The sequence below is a fragment of the Anolis sagrei genome, chromosome 5 (genome assembly GCF_037176765.1).
Source record: "Anolis sagrei isolate rAnoSag1 chromosome 5, rAnoSag1.mat, whole genome shotgun sequence".
Classification (NCBI taxonomy): Eukaryota; Metazoa; Chordata; class Lepidosauria; order Squamata; family Dactyloidae; genus Anolis; species Anolis sagrei.
Genome location: NC_090025.1, coordinates 155,688,444 through 155,709,646, shown reverse-complemented (window position 1 = coordinate 155,709,646; position 21,203 = coordinate 155,688,444). Strand labels below are relative to the sequence as shown.

The window sequence follows — 21,203 nt, the reverse complement described above, 5'->3', positions numbered from 1 at the left end:
CACAGACTGTGTTTCTTCCTGCTTGTTATCTATTTATCCATCCATTCATCCATCTTTCTAATCTGTATATCCTTCTTTTCTCCTGAAATAGGACCCAAGGTGGCTTTTCAGAAATCAACCAGATGTGTATAAATTTATTTTATTTTATTTATTACACATATCTGTATCCCACCCTTCTAACCCTAAAAGAGGACTCAAGGTGGCCTTACAGCAGGCAGTGATTTGATGCCAATACATATAAATATAAAAATAAACATTCAATTAAAACCTTACAATTAAACATAAATTATTAAAACATCAATTACAATCATGTAATCCAGATCGTAGTCCAAGGCCTGTTCAACTGTCAATTCTATTAGTCCGTTATGCTTATTACACTATTTACTGGTTGAATGCTTGGTCCCACAGCTACATCTTAAGCTTATTCCTGAAAGACAGGAGGGAGGGAGCTGACCTGATTTCTTTGGAGAGGGAGTTCCATAGACAAGAGGCCACCACTCAGAAGGCCCTGTCTCTCATCCCACCAATTGCTTTTGCAAAGGTGGTGGGATCAAGAGCAGGACCTCCCAAGATTATCTTAAATTCCGAGGTGGATCATAGAGGGAGATAAATTCAGACACGTAAGCAGGTAACAGCTGGTATATATAACCATATGGATTACCTACCCCATTTTTTTAGCACTTTGAGGGTGTTTTTTAGAGAGGATGATTCATAATCCTAAAAATCAAAAGGCAATGCATAGCTATCCCATCTTTCATTCAGTAAGATAATTTTCTTTGAAAAGAAATATAATGGAAGAAAAGTAAAGAAACACAACAGGCTTATAAATGGGAAATGGTCCTTTCTACTTCTCATTTCTTTAACACAACTAAACCTTCTTAAATTCAATGAATAAAGTACACTGTTTATATGTTAAGTTCCTTAGTGGTTGCTGCCTAGCTGGTTTACTGTTTAATTTTCTGGCTTCCAGTTTGGGGGGGGGGGGGGGAGTCTGTGCCTGAATCTAAGTGTATTTGGGGACATAAAGATGATGAGTCTTGTTTCTTTGCATTTGTTCTATGTGATATTTTTCATTGTTGATTATCTGCTCTTTCATTTGCTGTAGACCTGTAAGACTGTATGGTAACTCTGTTTTTTCCCTCTCTTGGCATGTTCCTGGATTTCCTGCTTTGGGAAACAAACCAATTGGTGCGGACAAATTATAGAGCCCATTGTGAAGAATGGCAGACCTCCAACGTCTCATAGTATGCACTCATTCCTTCATCAGTACACAGGATCCTTTAAAAAGCCTCCACTACGAAGACCACACAGCGTCATCGGCGGAAGCCTTGGCTCTTTCATGGCAATGCCAAGGAATGGGAGCAGACTAGGTAATGACCATTTATGTTTGTTCAATATATTTATGGCTTTCCTGCAATAAACTCGAGATGCCTCCCTTCCACTTCGCCTCATGGGAACCTGTAAGGTAGTTCAAGCAAAGAGAGTGAGTGCCATCCTTTATCCACAATGAGTTTCATGCTTCTGGAATAGAGAATATGGCTCTCCCAATTCCCGGACCACCTCTGTATAACTTAGATCATATTGACTCATCAAGTGAATACATTATTTCGGCGCTCTCTTTTATCTCATAAAAGCAGTCATACAGTGTTTTCATCAGAGCCATAGAATCAAAAGAAGTAGATAACTAATTATTTTGAATTTGTCTTATTTATACACCAGTAGTTCCCAACCTGTGGGCCTTGGACCACCAGTGGTCCACAAGAACGAAAATATGGTCCGCGGCCTCACCATTACTACACCATTGCCTCAAAACCATGCGGCAATGAGAGCGACTAGTCTTGCGAAATCCTCTTATAGTGTCGAGGCAACAGATATGTCGCGAGGGGAGAGGCTGACTACCCACGAAAGAATACTACTACATAGATTATTAAATATGGCTTTCTGTGGGCGAGCAGATGGCAACTACTGGATGGCATATGTTTTTTTATCAGAAACTAGAGCTGATGTTGTCTTTCCAATGAAATAATCTTAATCAGCCCCCCTGAAGGAAGCAAAGTTAGAAAAAGCAGGAGTATTCCTTCCCATTCAGGAAGGAGCAATGCGTATTGTGTCTTCTTGTTTATCTTTCTTAGTGCCTAATTTGGTAGAATGCAGAGGTGAAAGTAGAAGATTTATAATGTGACCAAATATGGGAAATTTGACCTAGGCTAGAACTGTGACCTGAAGACGTTCACAAGGAGGTATAAAATCCCTCCAGAATGTGTTTTGTCTGCGGTGGTTTCCAGTTTTGAGCTGAGCTGGAGCTGTTACCGTCCTCCTTCACAGCTGTGAATAAAGTTTCTTTACAAAGCCACAGTGGGTTCTGTGAGATATATATTACATCCTGCCTGCTCTTAACTGTACCAGTTTTTGTAACAAAAATATTCCTTTCTGTCCCTGAGCCATGAAACTCTTGCTGGTGAGTTGTGAAGCTGTCACATGCAAGCTAGTCGTTCTTCGATAGATTGGCAACCATATGAATTTTAGCATATTACCTATTAAAATAGTGGGACCGAGGGATTGAAAAGACTAAAGCCCCACTTTGGTGTCCCACTCATGTGATCCTTAATTGCATGGGAGAAGAACCAATCGGGGCTTAAAAGGCCCATATTCAAAGGCAGGATGCACGCGGCTTTGACAGAGACCCTCTTATTCCAGATGATTCTGACAAACATAGAGCATGTGGACACCCTTAAGGTGTCAGACAAAGAAAGGCTTCTTCATAAGCCCAAAGACATAGCTCCTATTGTGTATCGTTTCATTTTTTATGAGGAAAGTATATTTACTGTTATCTCCCTTTGGACTCCCTTTTTGAAATGGGGTTCTTGTGTAAGATGAAGGTTTTAGTTGTTCAAGCAATCCAAAATAAAGATTATGACCAGTGAGTCACCATGATAAAATATTCAGGATTGCCTATCCTAAGTGAGAAAAAAGATTATGCCAACTTGAGCTCATTGGGCGGAGATGAAAGCTATGCAGACCTTCCTTTCTGTTTCCGAAGGCTGTCAGTGAGCTGCCCTTTTGCAATTATTTCCTTGTCTGAATCAATTACATGCTTTTATGTTACTGAATCCTTGGAATATTGCTTAAATATTCATGAGGTCTTTCCTTCCTTCTTCACAGAGAAATTAACTGGCAGGCTTGCCTGTTCTTTGTGTCTGCAGAAGTGAATTAGGTGTCCCAGAGGTGTGATTCTTATGTCAATAAACTCTTGATACAGAATATATTTTTTTTTGCCATGAACAGAGTACTGTTTTGTCTGATAAGCAGAAAGGGATTTGAAGCTTGGAATGGACCTTTCCTTGCATTTGTCACTAATTAACCCAGGGTTCTGTATTTAATTCATTTGAATGATACCTTTTGCATGTTTCAATCGTCTGTTATTCAGGACTTTGCATTAATCAAAAAAAGTGTACTTTTGTTGTGTTTGCAAGTGGAATCTAGAAATTATATTTAAAGTGAGAAAAATAAACTGTAAACAGAAACAAATCCAGCTTAGCAAACAACAGCAGTCATTATACTTAACTTCTGCGGAATTGGAAGCTTCAGAATTCTAATTGCCAAAATGGATGCCATTAGTCACAGAAGAATCTTTTGTGTTCATAAAAACTGAAAGAAAGATTATTTTCTTGTCTGATGTTCTGAGGGCAATGTGATACGTTGCTGGTAACATTCTCAAGTTATGCCTCCATCTTCTTAATCAGCACTTTTTCATTTTTCATCAGTCATTAAAGTAACCGTGACAATGCATATACAAACTTACTGCACTAGTTTTAGATGCAATTCCCTTTAAATATTATACTAGAAAACGCCACTAAACTGTAATTTTGATTACTGGAATATACCAAGGGCAGCTGTAGAATCTCTTCTCCTAGTAGTGTTTTACAGAATCCATTATTACATTCTATATTGGTATATAGAATAGGAATCTAGTGTTTCTAGACCTCACAATTCCTTCCCTTAGTTATCAGTTTTAATGTGGGAAATATTCAAGTAATGCTTGCTTTTTGCGTTTTATTTAAATAGAAAAGTACATGCATTTCATATGTGGGACAAAACCTGTAGTAGCAGCATGGAATGAGATCAGTGTGTCTGAATCCATATGTGTTGGGCATAATATGTGAATTATATATTTTACATATTTCCCATTAAAAAATGTTGAAGATTATTTAGTCCAGAAAGAGGACTATCAAGATAGAAGTATTTAAAATTAGGTGTAGTGCGTGGGAAATCAGTAGACCTATCCAGTGAAATATATCAAAGTTATATATTGTTATATAATATTATATATCAATAAGTCGTCTGGGGAGGGAGAGCAGGATATAAATAAACATTATTACTGCTGTCCCAAATCTCCCACCGTTCTGGTTCCCTGGGAAATCGTATCGTGAAGGACATCTAATGAAAATACATGATAATAATTTTGAGAGAGATGTGGAAAATCACAAAATTAATAATCCTCATGGAATTCACAACTTACAAAAGGCAAATTTGTGGATGGCGTGACTATTAATGACTACTGAGCACAATTGCTTTGTGCCACCTCCAGGAGAAGAGGAACCACTGAAGATCAGCCACAGGGACAAAAGTAGAAGAAGGCACTGCTTTGATTTTGTATTGAGGCTTCCCATGGGCACCTGGTTATGGGATGCAAAATACTGTGCCAGATAGTCCTTTGATCTCATCCAACACTTCTGTCATTTTGTTTCCTACACGTATACATCAGTTAGTTGCACGTGTAGGTCAGGTGATGCATCTGACCGACCATACATTCATTCTGTACATTTAGCCTGCAATGTGAGTAGTGCTAAAGTGGGTTTTTAACAAAACCAAGCATGAAGACATACTTCCAACTTGCATTGTTAGTTCATACCCTAGAACAATTTGTTTAATTGTGTATTTGTTCCCAAAGATAATTTTTAGTCAGTCATCCTTAGCAGCACATTTCTGTGTTGTTATTATGTGTCTTTCAGGCAACTCTGACTAACAGTGATCCACTTGTAGCGCTTAAATGGCAAGATTTGTTCAAAGAAAGTATGCCATTTCCTTTCCTCTAAGACAGAGCAAAGATATGAACCATCATCTGCTCGAATCCTAAACAATCCTTAAACAATTTGCTCTCAATCCAGTGTCTATTCCTTTACCTACATGCCTATTCAGAGGTTTATCCCATTCTAATAATTTTTCTCATGTATAGGTTTGTACCTACACAGAGATGAGTATGAACTTGCAGCCTCAAAATAGTTAGGTATATGTTCTTCTTAATTAGGAAAATGAATCCAATCTGTTTGAAATCAGCATCTGTTAAGGAAGACTCTGTATAATATTTCCAGAAGAGTTTGATTCTGCACCCTTTTCACCAAATCAGTATTCTTTTTCTTGCTATCTCAACTACATCTTTGTACCTTTGGTATACACAGAGCCACAGTGGAAATATTTCCATTAAAAATAGAATCCGTGCACATTGAGGCTAACAAGGTTGTGCTAGTCAAGTATTGTTCTACATTTAGAATGTGCTACGTGATGGACACAATCTTAGTCATAAAATGAGTATCATTCAGCTTTTCCTGATAATTAAAAGCAGACTGTATTCTTAATTAGGAGTTAGTAGAATAATATTTGGTTTTGTTCAATTTAGATATTGTACACGAAAATCTGAAAATGGGATCAGATGGTGAAAGCGATCAAGCTTCCGGAACGTCATCTGATGAAGTCCAATCCCCTACAGGTGTTTGCCTCAGAAACCGGATACACCGGCGGATTTCCATGGAGGTAATGTAGTTTCCCATGAGGAGACATTATACTAACAAGACCCTTGGGATTTTCTTACTTGTTTCAATTACTTTTTTGTCTGTTAGATCATTTTACAGTAAATCCATTGATGTTTGTAGCATAGCTGAACCTTAATTGCTGAAATATAAACTTTTTGTGCTAAAACATTTAAGAAGCTAAGTGATCTTTGGCATTATTGTGAAAATCTTTTAGATACAGTTTTGTAAATAAGCTCCACAAAGTTACTAACTTTTTGAGAACATTGCTAGTTTGCTGGAGGCTGAAAAATAGGGAGGGGTAACAGATAGTTTTCTATCTGCATTGAAAGAACAGGGCATTGTTTCTATGCAGGTCATAGAAGCTGGACAGCCACCATCCATTAACCTGCTTCTTCACTTGCGTGGACGTTATATTCAACATTTTGGAAGATGTACTATATTAGGAGAGTTATCACATTATTATTCTTCTTTGGGCCGACAGATTTGAATACCCTCTTTTAGGTAGAAAGGCCCGAAATTCAACAGAGTACCAGTATCTAACTTAAGAACTAAGGGCCAAATTCAACCTACCATATAATTTTATATGGATCTCTAGATGCTGGACTACAACTCCTGTATTCCTCCTCATTAGACAACAGAACTAGAGTTGATGGGAGCTGATAAAGTAACACCCAAAAGGCTGCAGTTGGTTCTGTTTAGTCAGGATCGTGGGGTTTGAATTTTAGATTTTTGTTCGGAAGCTTCAGGTATTCCAAAGGGAGGTAGTCAAGTTTCTAACTGGAGCAGCACACAAGGAGCATACAATCGCACAGTTGAGCCAGCTCCACGGGCTGCGGGTTGGCTACCAAGCACAATTCAAAGTGCTGGCTTTAGCCTATAAATCCCCAAATGGTTCCGGTCCATCTTAGCTATTTGAACACATTTACCTTTATGAGCCAATTAGAGCATTAAGGTTGGCTGAGGAGGACCTACTCTCGGTTCTGCTGCTTTCGCAGGCGCGACTTGTGGGGACGAGAGACAGATCCTTCTCAGTGTTGGCCTTCCCCAGCGAGATTACATCAGCCCTCTCCCTCCTGATGTTTAGCAAACAACTTAAAACATGGCTTTTCAAGCAAGTATTCAGGGAGTGAGATCAAGTAGTCAAGATATCTTCGGGATTGGTGCAATGTTGAATGTTTTAAATTTTATGTTGATTATGTCCAATGTTTTATAGTTTATAGGTTTTAATCTATTGTATATGCTCTTAGTCGTGTGATGTATTTATAATTTGTAAGGCATTGTAGTTTGCCTTTTACTTTGTTGTGAACAGCTTTGAGACCCCCGCCAGGGGTGAGAAAAGCGGTATATAAATGAAATAAACAAACAAATAGACAAAAGGCTTGAGGATATGATGGCTGGATGTTAAAATGTTATTTAACCTTTCCCCAACCTAAGAACCATAAATGCAGTTGGGTTGCAATTCCCATTATCCCCAGTCCATATCTTGAATATGGATAATCAAAAGTTAGTTTTGCTAGGTAAAAACTAAATAGCACTATGTAAAAATATATAGTTGACCCTCTGTATCCAGGAATTCTCTGTCCGTTGATTCAGCTGCCCTTTGAAGGCAACCATAAGGCCAATGTGGCTCTCGATGAAAATGAAATGGGTACTCCTGCAGTAGAGGGAACAGTCTCCCTCTTACTATTTGGATTGATGCAAAGAAGGAATAGAATAAATCATGTGGATCAGTCAGAGGAGGAGAAAATGGTCAGACCTGAAAGCACAGAGGAGAGAGATTTGTCTGTTGCTGTTTTTGACCTTTCCCCCTGTCAAACCTTCAGAAATAGTCACTGTCAACATTTTGCCATCTCCACTAAGGAAAACGGGGCATTGTAGGCCTGAAAAGGCTGTTTTCCCCCTTTCCTGATCCTTTCTATTTGTTAGCACTGACAGATCAAGCTGCGAAAGTGTCACTAAATTATGACTAGAACAATGAGAGAATGGGTATTTTCCAGATTGCATTCAATTTTCCTCTTTATTTATTTAGCAAAATTTCTGAACTGCTTTGATGAAATCTGTTTTTAAGGAGATATGTAAAAAAAAAAGCAGTAAACATCAACAGCATTCACCTGAAAAGCATAAAACCCAGAAACAAGAATTAAGCAAGAAACTGAACAAAGATGTTTTAGGAGGCACGTTTGAAACTAATAAATAAATAAATATTTATATTCCACCCTATCTCTCCAAGGGGACTCAGACCGGATTCCAACATAACAATAGCAAACATTCAATGCCTACATTAAACAAATGATAGTAACATATAATCCCAGGAAAACCCTACATATAGAAGTAGCATTAAAACCTAACATCAAATTAAAAAACTAACATCAGTAAATTAAACCTGACATCAATAAAATAAGCTACATGTAGTCAGACAAAATTTTACAATAACATAAATCTAAACAAAACATCCACATTTGTGTACAACAGCCAGCAAGGGTTCACAAAACGGCGTGGGTTGGTTATGTAGTCAAAAGAAGTCATTCGGCTGGTGTGGACCAGGAAGCCCAAATACAAATAGTTCTCAGTCAGAGGCCTGGCAGTGATCTCCCAACCATCTAATCCTCCTCTTCTCCATATGCTAGTGAGCAAAAGTAGGTTTTCAGTTGTTTTTTAAAGGAGAGGAGAGAGGAGGGCAGCTTTATTTCTTTAAGGAGGGAGTTCCAGAGGTGGGGGGCGACCATGGGGAAGGTACTCTCTCGTTCCCACCGTCCGTGCTTGATATGGGGGTGGGACCGAGAGCAGGGCCTCCTCCGATGATCTCAGTGCCCGGGCCGGTTTGTAAAAGGAGATGCGATCAGTCAAATAACCTAGTTAATCCCTTCAATGTGTCAGAAAGTGTGTTCAAAATACAGACACTCTGACAGAAAAAACTAACTTCTGGGCTACTGCACACAAAAAAAGTCATTAGACTGTGGTGTTATAAGCAATATAAATTATGTTAAATTTGCTTGCTGCCCTTGTGGGAATATGTAAAGGAGAAAGCAGTCTTTTAGATGATGTATTGGCAATTGATATGACTCCTTAAAGTGTGGCAAGAATGGATGGAGTCAAAGTACTTCCCATATCAAACTTATGGAATAATCTATAAATACAAGCTACTCAATATTCCAAAACATATGTCCTAGCCATGAGGTAGGATGGATTTAATAATTTGATTAGCTTGAATAATTTTTTTGGTGTCCTACAGTTGATATTCTAGGCTATCGTGCTTTGCTCTTAAGCAAAGAAAACTTACTGTGACTTCTTTGAAAATATGGAATTTAACATTTAAAATTGGCTTTGAAATATCAGTATAATGACTCAAAATTGTGTGCTTAATAAGAGTTCAGAACATTGGTAAACATGTTGCAAAACCTTTGTTTTCTGCGTCTGGATTTCAGTGCTGTGAAATGAGAGTGGAGGGATTTTTCAGCAGTCCGGAAATTGTGGATTATGGTTGAGAAAATGAGGATGCTGCGTGGTATGCATAACCTCTAGAGAGATTTAGTGTCATACTCTTACTCATATTTAAAGCTGCTGACTAATCTGCCTAACACTTCAGAAGCTAAACACAATAGAAGTGCTCTTCATTCCTCCAGCGTTTCTCTATTCCTGTTTTAACCAGCGGAATTGTGTATGAACACAAACAAAAAGAGGAAAGAACACCTAATTTCCTTCATTTATAAAACTCTGTATACGTGCCAGCCACCTTATCATATACTGAATTGAAACAGCAGAAGGACCAGATGCTATTGTTGAGTGTGTGTGTGTGTGTGTTGAAATATAATGTGCTTTTGATTAATTGGTACATCTATTGACTAGGTCACCCTAGCTCTAACTTATTGTCTGGTTCTGTAGCACTTTATTACCAGCCCCGCCCTTACAGCTGTATTGCACTAGCCCTTGCCCCGCCCTCCTAAATCTGAATACACACACTGTTCTTGGCTTCTAGTTGATGCTTATTGGTGTTCTTATGTTTTTATGATGTTTGTTGCTCGATTTTATTATTTTAATTATTGAAATGCAATGTATTTTAGTTGTGTCATTTCTTTTGTTTTTGCTCAGCTTGGTCCCCGTGTAAGCCGCCCTGAGTCCCTTCGGGGAGATGGTGGCAGGATATAAAAATAAAGTTATTTTATTATTTTACTGACACAAAAACACAGTATGTCACATCAAACGAGATATATATGCTGAAATTCGTATTACAAAATCACAAGTTGAACACTTCCTAAGCATCTAGGACTGTGTGATGTATTTTTGAATGATTCGCACGGATCCAAGTAAGGTAGCCTTTTGCAATTGACAGATCGTGATTTTGTCAATGTTTATTGTTTCCAAATGCTGGCTGAGATCTTTTGGCACTGGTTTATGCCAGAGCCTTTGCAATTTGATTTTAGGTCCTGATAATGGCAGAGTTTTTCCTGTTGTTTTCCTTCAATGCGACTGTCACCTGGTATGGCAACATCAATAATCCAAACTTTTTTCTTTTCCGCAATCGTGATGTCTGGTGTATTGTATTCCAAAACTTTTTCAGTCTGGATTCGAAAGTCCCACAGTATTTTTGCGTGTTCATTTCCCACTATTTTGCAGATCCCACCAGTTCTTTACTACTGGCATGTGGTCCTCCTCCTCCTCCTTATTATTACATTTCATGTGCTGTACATTTTTAAAACATTTTTGTCCTAAATAATATTAGAGCTTGTGAAAAGCAGTGATATTTCTGCATATTACTGAATCCCATCCTGGGTGGAAGGCGGGGCATTAATTCCTCAAACAAATAAAAAGTTTGATTTTGTTAGCTTTTAATATTTGAATTATAACGGGATTGTAAAGAACGTATCAATGCCACCAATAAAATGTAAAGACGTGGTGTTAATCCCACCCAATGGGACCACCAAAAATGTAAAGAAGTTCTTAGACTGCTATTAAATTAAACTGCCACCAATAAGTTTAGAGACGCTGGTCTTAAAGTCTCTATTTATCCCTATTCGCGTTGTGAGGTAACTTTGGTAGAGTGGAATGCACCGAACGTAAAATCAATGGAGGAGGCAGATTTAAAATACAAAGAGAACAAGTTTATTATTAAACAAAGCGTAATTGTTGCAATATTGAGATGTTCAGCTTGGCATATGCTTGATGGTTACAAAATGGCTTGGTTGAGATACATTCAGGCTTTAGATGTTACAATCTTATAAACTCCTTCTTCAGTGAAGTGCTTTATTATTTCAGTGTTCCCTGTTGTGAATATTCACACTGTTTGTCCTATACCGGATCAAACCACTGATCTCCAGTCTTCCACTACTGGCTATCCTAAAACCCCCTCTACATATCTCTACAGGGATGAAAGTAATGTAATTTCTCACTATTTCAGCTATTATTTAAATATTTGTGCTGAGAAAGTAAAGAGTGGTTTTGGCATTCTGTTAAGTCTGGATGACAACAGAAAGAGAGAAGAAGAAAGAAAAAGAATAAAATTTGTCTTTTTTCTCTCAATATTACACATTCTTATTTTAAAAGATCTTACATTTAGCAGTTCATGTAACCATTCCATTCGTCATAGCAACACTGGCAATATTTTCTTTGTAGTCTGTCAATTCCCTTAGGTTTTTGTGTCTTTCTTTGAATTCAAAATTCTTATTTGTAATGCTATTGAAACCAGGATGACATGATTTGATTATGTCTCTGTTGGCTAGCACACTCAGTAATGTCAGGGCTGGCAAGATGTTGGTGTCTGTGGAAAAAAAATGAGGCTCTGCTCTTGAAATTTTCCACTGAAGAATTTGAAATGGCAAAGATAAATTTGAAACGTGACTAGTTTCTAGAATTATTTTATTGTTTTATCGATTTCTTTGAATTGTGAAGCCCTTTGTTGAACCACAGCATTCTCAATCTGCGGTATGTAAAAGAGTTAAAAAGATTTTCTTACCATGCCAGTCAAAAGAAATGTCACATACCCTGAGTGACATAGCTAAGTACCACCTTTGTAAAGTTAATTGCAGCCCTTGTAAAAGAAAGAGTGCTTTCTGTCTCCTGATGCATGAAAACAAATGACAGAAGCTGGGTCAGAAAGGTCCACTAAACGGTTTGTTCATTTATGTGTGAAAGTTTATGGTAGGACTAGCCTGAGGGATGGAATTAATATTGTCCTTGGTGAAAGCCCCAAATAGTTTCCAGTTCTTGTCACTACACAAGGTGAGATCACAGGAAACATTAATCAATATGCTCCTGCAGCCATACTTGCCCTCCACACTTTTTCTGGTGTGGACTGGGTTACACAGAGGCCTTAAAAATACTTGTGCATAACAGAAATCCTAAAGGACCGGAATGGAATATTGTTTCTGGATCCTGGAATGAAACTGTAAAAAAGCAGCATGACGTCTGTGTTGCATGCAACAGTATTTGTGATCCTCATGCTGCTGCTGAAAACCTATATAATCCTGCTTTGCAGCATTCTGTTTTTACAGGGTAGGCTGTGCATCCTGATTATGATTCTGAGATTTATATTACAGCTGTTTCAAGATTTTTCATTGGTTGTTAAACTACTGGTGATTCCAGTTCTCTTTTTATATAAAAAAATCATACAGCTACATACATTCTTATGTCTATATCTAATTAAATGATTTACTTTTCTCCTCTTCCCAGTACTCTCTAAACTTGACAGTTTCAGTCTGACAGTAATCCTTGTTTTTGTTTGATAATACCATGCACTTTCGAAAATAGAACATAATCTTTCTAATGTGTCAGCTTTTTCATGTATCCTATTTGGAAGTAGTTTTTCTAGTTCATTGTTTATATTTTATTTCTTATTATATAGCCAAAGCAAGTCACTTAGGTTTTCGTCCAAAACTTTAAATTCACTAACGGTTTTAATAGCTAAATGTTATCTTTATATGCTTTTAGTACATTGTGAGGTAATGATTTCTCCATATGTGTATTGTAACATGCTCTCGCGGCAGAGTTCAGTAGTTAATGCTTATTGACCTTTCTGAGATGTAGCCTTCTGTGTTGGATGTATTGGGAAATTAAGTTTATGCGAAATAAACCAGCTGGAGAAGCGTGTATGCTTTGAAATGGCTACCAGCACCGTGAATAACAAGATTAGTTCAACAGGCAATCTGTTCCTTTGATCAGTGATGTTATGGTGGGTTTCAGGAGCAGGGAGAACCAATGATACCTGGCAGGGGCTCTGAAGTTCAAAGGGCAAAATGGTTCGCCTACAGACCAAACCAAAGGGACTTGCCTCCCAGCAGTAATGTTTTAGTGATACTGCCACCCAAACACCGTGTTATAACCATGGATGCTGCAAAGAGAAAGAGAACACATGGGAGATTCAAGCCAAAGCAGTTTCTCTCCCCTCTGCCTTCTTCCTGGGTTTAAGAAAGGGATCTGAGGCATGTCTAGACCATGTAGTTTAGTGCTGTGTAAAAGGATGTTTGTTCTGAATCTAGGAACATTGCCCCACTAGGATGTCATCTCTTCCATGGCACACCATCCAAGCTTTTGGGTTGTTGTTGTAGGCACCCCTTTTGTTGTCAGAACAGGGTGCTGAGATAATCAGGGAATGGCAGCAGCCAGGAGTATTGGTAGTGGTGTTTTGGCCACTTACTTTCCTTGTGCTCAGGAGTTCAAGGAAGGGGTAATGGCTCTGGTGTCTAATTGGGGTGAATCCTCACTGTTTAGAACAGCGTTTCTCAACCTGGGGGTTGGGGCCCCTTGGGGGGTCATGAGGGAGATGTCACTGGGTCACCAAATACCATCAGAAAACATAGTATTTTCTGTTGGTCATGGGGGTTCTCTGTGGGAAGTTTGGCCCAATTCTATCGTTCAAGAGGCTCTTTGATTGTAGGTGAACTATAAATCCCAGCAATGACAAGGTTTGTTTTCCATAAACTCAACCAGTGTTCACATTTGGGCATGTTGAGTATTCATGCCAAGTTTGGTCCAGATCCATCATTGTTTGAGTCCACAGTGCTCTCCGGATGTAGGTGAACTACAACTCCAAAACTCAACATCAATGCCCACCAAACGCCTCCAGCATTTTCTGCTGGTCATGGGAGTTCTATGTGCCAAGTTTGGTCCAAGTCCATCATTGGTGGAGTTCAGAATGCTTTTTGGTTGTAGGTGAACTAAAACTTCCAGCAACTACAACTCCCAAATGACAAAATCAACCCCCCCACCCCAGCCCACCAGTATTCAAATTTGGACGTGTTGGGTATTTGTGCCAAATTTGGTCCAGTGAATGAAAATACATCCTGCATATCAGATATTTACATTACGATTCATAACAGGAGCAAAATTACAGGTGTGAAGAAGCAACAGAAATAATTTTATGGCTGGGGGTCACCACAACATGAGGAACTGCATTAAGGGGTCGCAGCATTAGGAAGGTTGAGAACCACTGATCTAGACTTCTCTTAAGGCCCCGGATAGTCTGAGGATTCTGATGCTTTCAGAATATCCCCTGATATCACTAAAAGTTGGATTAAACAAAAAAAAAAAAAACCCTCTGCAGTACTCACTTGTGTGTCATGGGGATAGCCAACAGTCTATTTGGGGTGGAACTCCAGAGTTTAGGGCTCATCTACACAAGCCAAGAGATAGCCTTCTGAAGCCTTCATCTAGTGCCTATATTGTAATAAAGGCCCTGTCCATATATTTTTACACAGACTGAATTGTTACACCAAGCTCTGTGCAAGCTTCCAGAACTGAAGAGATCACTTTTAATGCCTTTCTAGAATCTGAGCAGTCTTAAAAACTCTTATCTTCAGCTTTAATTCTTTATTATGAAGTTCTTTGTTCCTTGATCTTTCTTAGTCAGCCCCATGCCTATCATAGGTGGAAGCAATGTTGGCAAGATTATTATTCAACCTACCAGGAACACAAATAGAGGTGTGCACTGTTGGAAGTTTAACTATTTAACATAGGAGATTTTACAAATCTATATATAGTTTGAAGGATTGGAATAGATATAGGAGTCTCATATCATTTAAATGATATGATATGGTTGCTTTTGGAAGGAAAAGAGCTGTAGGATTTGATCCTCATCTCCCCCCCCCCCCCATTTCAGCAGAACATTAAAAAGTAATGTACAGTGACAACAACTACTTGTAAGTCATTCTTTGTGGCAGGAAAATTAGCTTCCTTTATGAGACAAGTGTTACTCATTGCCATTAGCTGAGTGTGTTCTGACACACTTGATGATAACAGAAAGCCAACAAAAGGAATAATGATTCATGTTTGAAAATTGTCTGCTTTCTACACCTAGATGAGTATTACTGCTTTAATGTCTTTATATGGGCATCTTATTTATTTAGGTTACCCATTGCTTTTTATCATTGCCAAGTCTTGTATTCAAAACTATAATATTTACCCTTTTAAAATTCCATGATGGATTAGCAGTCACAACAAGCATGTGGAGATGTCACTTTATGTAATGGTTATTATATCCTGTGTATTAGAGCTATGCACAAGGTAGGACAACCAAATGGAAGCTTTTGCTCTTATACCATTGGCCACAGTTTATTGTGAGAAGAATGAGCCTCAGCGAATCTTGGGCCTATCTCCTCCCCCTCTACTTCACCTGGGAGCATTGATTTCCACTTTAGTAAAAGCAAAGTTTTCTCTTTTATCTTAACCAGGCATAGGGAAACTTCTGCCCTCCGGGTGTTTTGGACTTCAACTCCCACAATTCCTAACAGCCGGTAAGCCAGCTGGGATTTCTGGGAGTAGACTTAATGCCAGGGGAAACCTTTACCTTTACCTTGAGAACATTGGGCATGATACAGGCTTCAACCCGTTTTTGTAGCCACCCAAAGTCCTCCAACCCTCTATTTTTTTAAAAACCCCAAACCACTAGAAAACTGCACCCAAATGCAGTGGTTATGTTGATTCCTCACATCCTTTATCATCTGCCCAAGGAAGGATTCGGACCCTGGGGTCCTCTTAGCTCTCCAATGCCAGAGTCAGTATTGAACACAGCTTGTTCCAGATAACACAACAAATTTCAGTTGACTAAAAAAGATCAAAGCTGTCAAATTTCTCTTCTTCCTACTAAACAGCCTCTGGCCACAGCTCATTTCCATTATAAACCCTGACTTATCATGAGGTCCAAAGACAGCCAGTTGTATAAGCCCTTCTTGTACATGCAGTTCTTGAAACAGTACTAGAGAGAACTTGCTCACAGCTTGTTGACTCCAACTTAATATCATCTCAAGAAGATTTAAATAGAAGTAGTGTGTAAACACATATGACCCTGAGAAGCATAATTCATTTTGAACAAGTATTTGCCTCCTAAATTTCCACTTTTTTATTTTTTGAAGTGAGTGTTAGGCATGTTTACTGGAACTCACGGAGAAAAGAGTCTTCATGGATAGGGCCCAAAGATCACTATTTGTATGCATAAAGGTGTTTATATTAACATAGGTTGTAGGAAAAAGGCTACTGCAGTGTAATCATTTATGAGACTCACAGCCAAACCAGTTGACTAATGCAACTGATTCAGTTTAAAAGAGTATAAAACTATGCAAATAACAGAAAGCATGTGCTCCCTTTTTTGTTTTGTTTAAGGTGCTAGATCATGAAAGGTTATTAACGGATTGAAAGGCGTGTTAGAGCCTTTATTCCCATCTCACCAGACGTGCCATTTTAGGACAGTGAGTTTGAAAAACTAATTTGTAGACAGAATAATAAGTTTAGAATCCTCAACAGGACAAACATATATTAAGGAAGTACATTCTTTGTCAGCAAACGAATATGAAAGAGAAAAGTTTGAGATGGATATATCTTGTGGTATATCCTCCCCCGTGAGTCCCTGGTGGTGCAGCGAGTTAAACCACTGAGCTGCTGAACTGGCTGACCGAAAGGTTGGCAGTTGGAATCCGAAGAGCAGGGTGAGCTCCCAATATTAGCCCCAGCTTCTGCCAACCTAGCAGTTGGCAGAACCTGCGAACCTAGCAGTCTAAATGACTGTTTTATGGTATGATGAAACTTGTCAGGAATACACATTTAGCATCAACTTGGAGATGTATTTGAGGAAAAGCAGATTCATTGCTATTTCAGCTTCTCAACCACAGGTATTTCAGATTACCCAGTGAAATTTAGCAAAGGCATAAAGGATTTCCTCATCACAGATATGAAGTTAGCATCCCCCGGCGACACAGTGGGTTAAACCGCTGAGATGCTGAGCTTGTTGACCGAATGGTCGCAGGTTCGAATCCGGCAAGCGTCGTGAGCTTCCATTGTCAGCCCCAGCTTCTGCCAACCTAGCAGTTCGAAAACATGCAAATGTGAGTAGATCATTACCTTCCCTTTGGAGGGAAGGTAATGGTGCTCCATGCAGTCATGCCAGCCACGTGACCTTGGAAGTGTCTACAGACAACACCGGCTCTTTGGCTTAGAAATGGAGATGAGCACCCCCCCAGAGTTGGACATGACTGGACTTAATGTCAGGGGAAATCTTTACCTTTATCTTTACCTTTACATCGTCCCCCATCAAAGAGCAAACAGGAAGATAATTGAAAAACCTGAGACCCTAATTTGTCTCTGTCTAAGTCAGGGCTTCTTAAACTTTTTCAACTTGCAACCCCTTTTTACCCAAGGAATTGTTATGTGACCCCAAGTGGCTCCCTACCCTTAATGAGGTCCTCTTAGCTCAGTGTTGGGATTCCCCCCAAAAAAATCTTAACGTCACCTACTGCCTGTTTTAGACATTTACACAAATCTATTGTGCAGTGTCTATAGTGGGTCCTGCAGAAGATGCTTCAGCTGTATGTCACAAAAAGGAAAATCAGCCTGTTTATCAAACCTTGCAAATGCTGATTTGTTATCAGTAAATGTCTGATTTTTATACTTATTTTATATAGCTGGGGTCACACAACAATTCCTTGGACCGAAAGGGGTCCTGAGAGGAAAACTGTAAGAAGCCTGAATCTAAACCAGTGGTTCTCAACATGTGGGCCATGACCCAGCAGTGGGCCACGAGAATAAAAATCCAGTCCATGAATTTACTTTCTCTTTATTTTTTATTTTATTTCCGCTCCTTTCCGCAGAGCTGACCAGCCCCACCCCTTTTGGTAATAATGTTGGAAAGTGGTCCCTGGTCCAAGTGGGACCTGGTCAAAATGGACCCTTGTCAAGTGGGCCCTGGTAAATAAAAGTTGGGAACCACATATCTAAACCATTCCATCCCTAGTGTTCAAGAGAGCAGCAGAACAAGCTGTTTCATCCAACAGAAGCTGCTGTTTCTTTCAACATTTTTATATGGCTAAAGTAGCAGCAATATGAGAAGTAAGAACCTTGTGGAAATTAGGATTGTCAGAAATACTAGAAATAATTTGGAAGGGAAAACAATAAATGGGAGAAATTAATCCTATTTCCCAACAATTAAGTGTGGGCTGAATGTTCCCAGTAGGTACAGAATTTTAATTGTTTGCAAAGCTTGAAAATCCAGCCAGAAAAGAAATGTAGGAGAATATCTAGGGGCAAAAGTATGGCTGGCCAGCTTATTAAATTGAATATTGAACAGCAACATTCATGTGGCAGCATTTTATGGATGTTCTGAACTTATTATTCAGAAATACTGGGTTTGAAGATGTACTCTGTATTCGTTTGGCTATGAGTGCTCCAGTTCTGTCATTTTGCAAACATCCAATGTGATAAGACAGTTTTCAAGGAGGAAAAAAATCTTTTTGGAAGTGGAACAAGGAGCTGATGCAGTAAGCCTTACATAATACAAGTATAGTCAGATACGCACCTGTTTCTGATATGAGTATGTATGGTAGTTTCTTGTTATTTGAAAGATTCAAGTCAAATAGTACATAAGTTGCATGTTTATTTGTAAGGCCTTTTGGGTCAGCTTGTCAGGAAATTAAACTGAGCAGAGGATGGCACGTTGAGCAAACAAACCACATTAAGTGCCCTTCGCTGATCAGCCTGCTGTAACTTATTAGCAAACAGCTTGTGGCTGTCGCTGACATAATGTCTTCCTGATGCTTGTTCAAGCCAGCGAGATAGCTGATTCGGGCTGATACTTAGACAGGAAAACAAATCACTTTCATCTAACCTATAATGGACTATTTGGGCAATCAAAATGACATCTACAGGCTCTGAAAGCACAATTCTCTCCTTCCTTTTCCCGACCCTTTGCCTTTTATTGGTGAAGTTATGAGGTCTTGATGGCCATGGCAGGTGGATGTGGCACTAACCTATTCCCGCTCTGCTTGGTGACATGTTGGCAGTTTAAATATTAATCACGTCATCATGATTTCTTATGTGCTTCACAACTAGTTTGGGGAACCTGGAACAATTATCTCAGTTTTTTTTCTTGGTGTTTAGTAATTGGTACTTTCTCGGTCTCTCATGAAATCAATCTATGTCATTGATGCTTATTCTGTTTTCTAATCCTTTCTGTCCTCTTTGGTGTCATTTGCTGCCTTCTGCAGTCTTCATGAATGTGTTTGAGTCCATCATAACTTTATTTGCAGCTGTATATTCCTCGACTCCTTTTTCCTGGCAGTTGAGAAATGCATTGCTAGATTATGTATACAAAAAAAAAAGGAAAAAAAGAAATCCATTAACATATGAATCATCAACTACAAGACTTGTTAGTAAATTTCATAAATACACTGACAGTGAATTCTTTGACATCTTAAAACAGTAGCATTTTTTTAAAAAAAGCTGTTTAATGTGGAAAATCCCAAACATCATTTGCCATTCAGATTTTTTTCCTTAAGCAGATTTCCAGAACTATGGCATAAATTTTAATTACAATGTACTTCTTTAGTTACTGAATTATTCTTTTAATTTACTCTATTTCTAAGTTGCAAGGGACCCTGCAAACAGTTGTGGCTTACTTTTTCAGGACTTGAACAAACGTTTGTCGCTACCTGCAGACATCAGAATACCTGACGGGTATCTTGAAAAGCTGCAGATAAACAGTCCACCGTTTGATCAGCCAATGAGCCGACGATCTCGGAGAGCATCGCTGGTAAGTTTCTCCTTTTGCTTTTCCTCTACAGTTGAGAGATAAGCTGATTGCTCATGTGCATAGGTAATGTTTGCATTACAGTCCAGCTGTCAGAGGTGTACGAGTGTTACAGCAAAAACAACCATGTGTCTTGGAGCTACTGAGTTTGCATTATGACATAATTATTTTGATTATATCTTGCATTTACTTCTGTTCCACATCATATGTTGACACATCTTCTGCTATCTTGAAACTGCTTGACCTTTTGCACTCACTTCCTAGAAAAACAACCTCTCCTCCTTCCCTTTTTTCCTCCTCCTCGGTTTCCCTCCTCTTTGTACTCAGTATGCCTGGCTACTTCATATAGTATAGCATAGCATAGCATAGCATAGCATAGAATAGCTTTATTGTCACTATGCTATTGCACAACAAAATTAAATGCCTTCCCCAGCACACATCACCAAACAACACACCCATCCTTCAACACCACAACCACCACTGCACAGCTCCTAATGCCACATCAGTACGAAACCATGAAGTTCAACACAACCACAGCTCGAGGATAAAAGTTATCTCTCAGTTTGTTTTTCCTTGTCTTTGTGCTATTTCCAAAGCAAATCAGTTTTGTTTAACAAAAATTAGGCATAAAATTGTAACTTATTTGAAAGCATGGCATTCTTTTATTTTTATTTTCTTCATCATCCTTTAAACACATTCCAAAAACAGGTCTCATTAGTCAGATTTAATTTAATTTGATTGGAGGACTAAAACCATATGTCAATGCACTCTAAATTTGTATTGCCTCTTGAAATACCAGTTCTGTTTTAGAAATCCATTTGGCTTACTGGGTTAATGATTCCTTCTCAACTTTACAACTTCCTGAAGGCTCTTCTTTTATAGCAGCCTGGCAAAAAGGATGAGGACACTTTCGTGGAATAAGATTAAATCTTCTCCCTTATATGCCCTTTCACTGAAATACAAAGTTTGAACAGTGAAACATGACAAATCATGACCCTATACATGCATGCATGCATGCATGCATACATGCATACATACAGCTGGTCTAAAAGGGTAACGAATTGTTGAACTTTTGGAGTCATAGCAAACCCTTATCAGTTCAGTAAAATGTTTATGTGGAACGAAATAACTACTACAGAGAGTTATTAGGGTAAAGATAAATAAAACAGTAAGTACTGTGTTGTCATAATATAAATCATGGATGGACAACTTTGGTTGATCTGTCTCACACCTTGGTAGTTGTCATGGACCATAACATACCACTGGAATTTGCCATAAAATCTTGAGAACAGATTTTAGTACACATCAAAAAAAAAAAGCCTTTAAAACCAGCAGGAAATGCTTCTTTCAATGGGGAGCTCCAATTTTTTCTTTAGACTTCTTCCTGT

At 38.7% G+C, this 21,203-nt stretch overlaps 1 protein-coding gene across 2 annotated transcripts in view; it reads left to right on the top strand.

Moving 5' to 3' along the window:
* Positions 1–21,203, top strand: part of CDK17 (cyclin dependent kinase 17) — a 119,038-nt gene that overhangs the window by 67,736 nt on the left and 30,099 nt on the right. For both annotated transcript variants that reach the window (XM_060777279.2, XM_060777278.2), the window contains 3 exons: positions 1,206–1,370; positions 5,678–5,811; positions 19,693–19,818. In XM_060777279.2, coding sequence (XP_060633262.1) covers positions 1,206–1,370; positions 5,678–5,811; positions 19,693–19,818 — 425 coding nt within the window. The remainder of the gene's footprint in view (positions 1–1,205; positions 1,371–5,677; positions 5,812–19,692; positions 19,819–21,203) is intronic.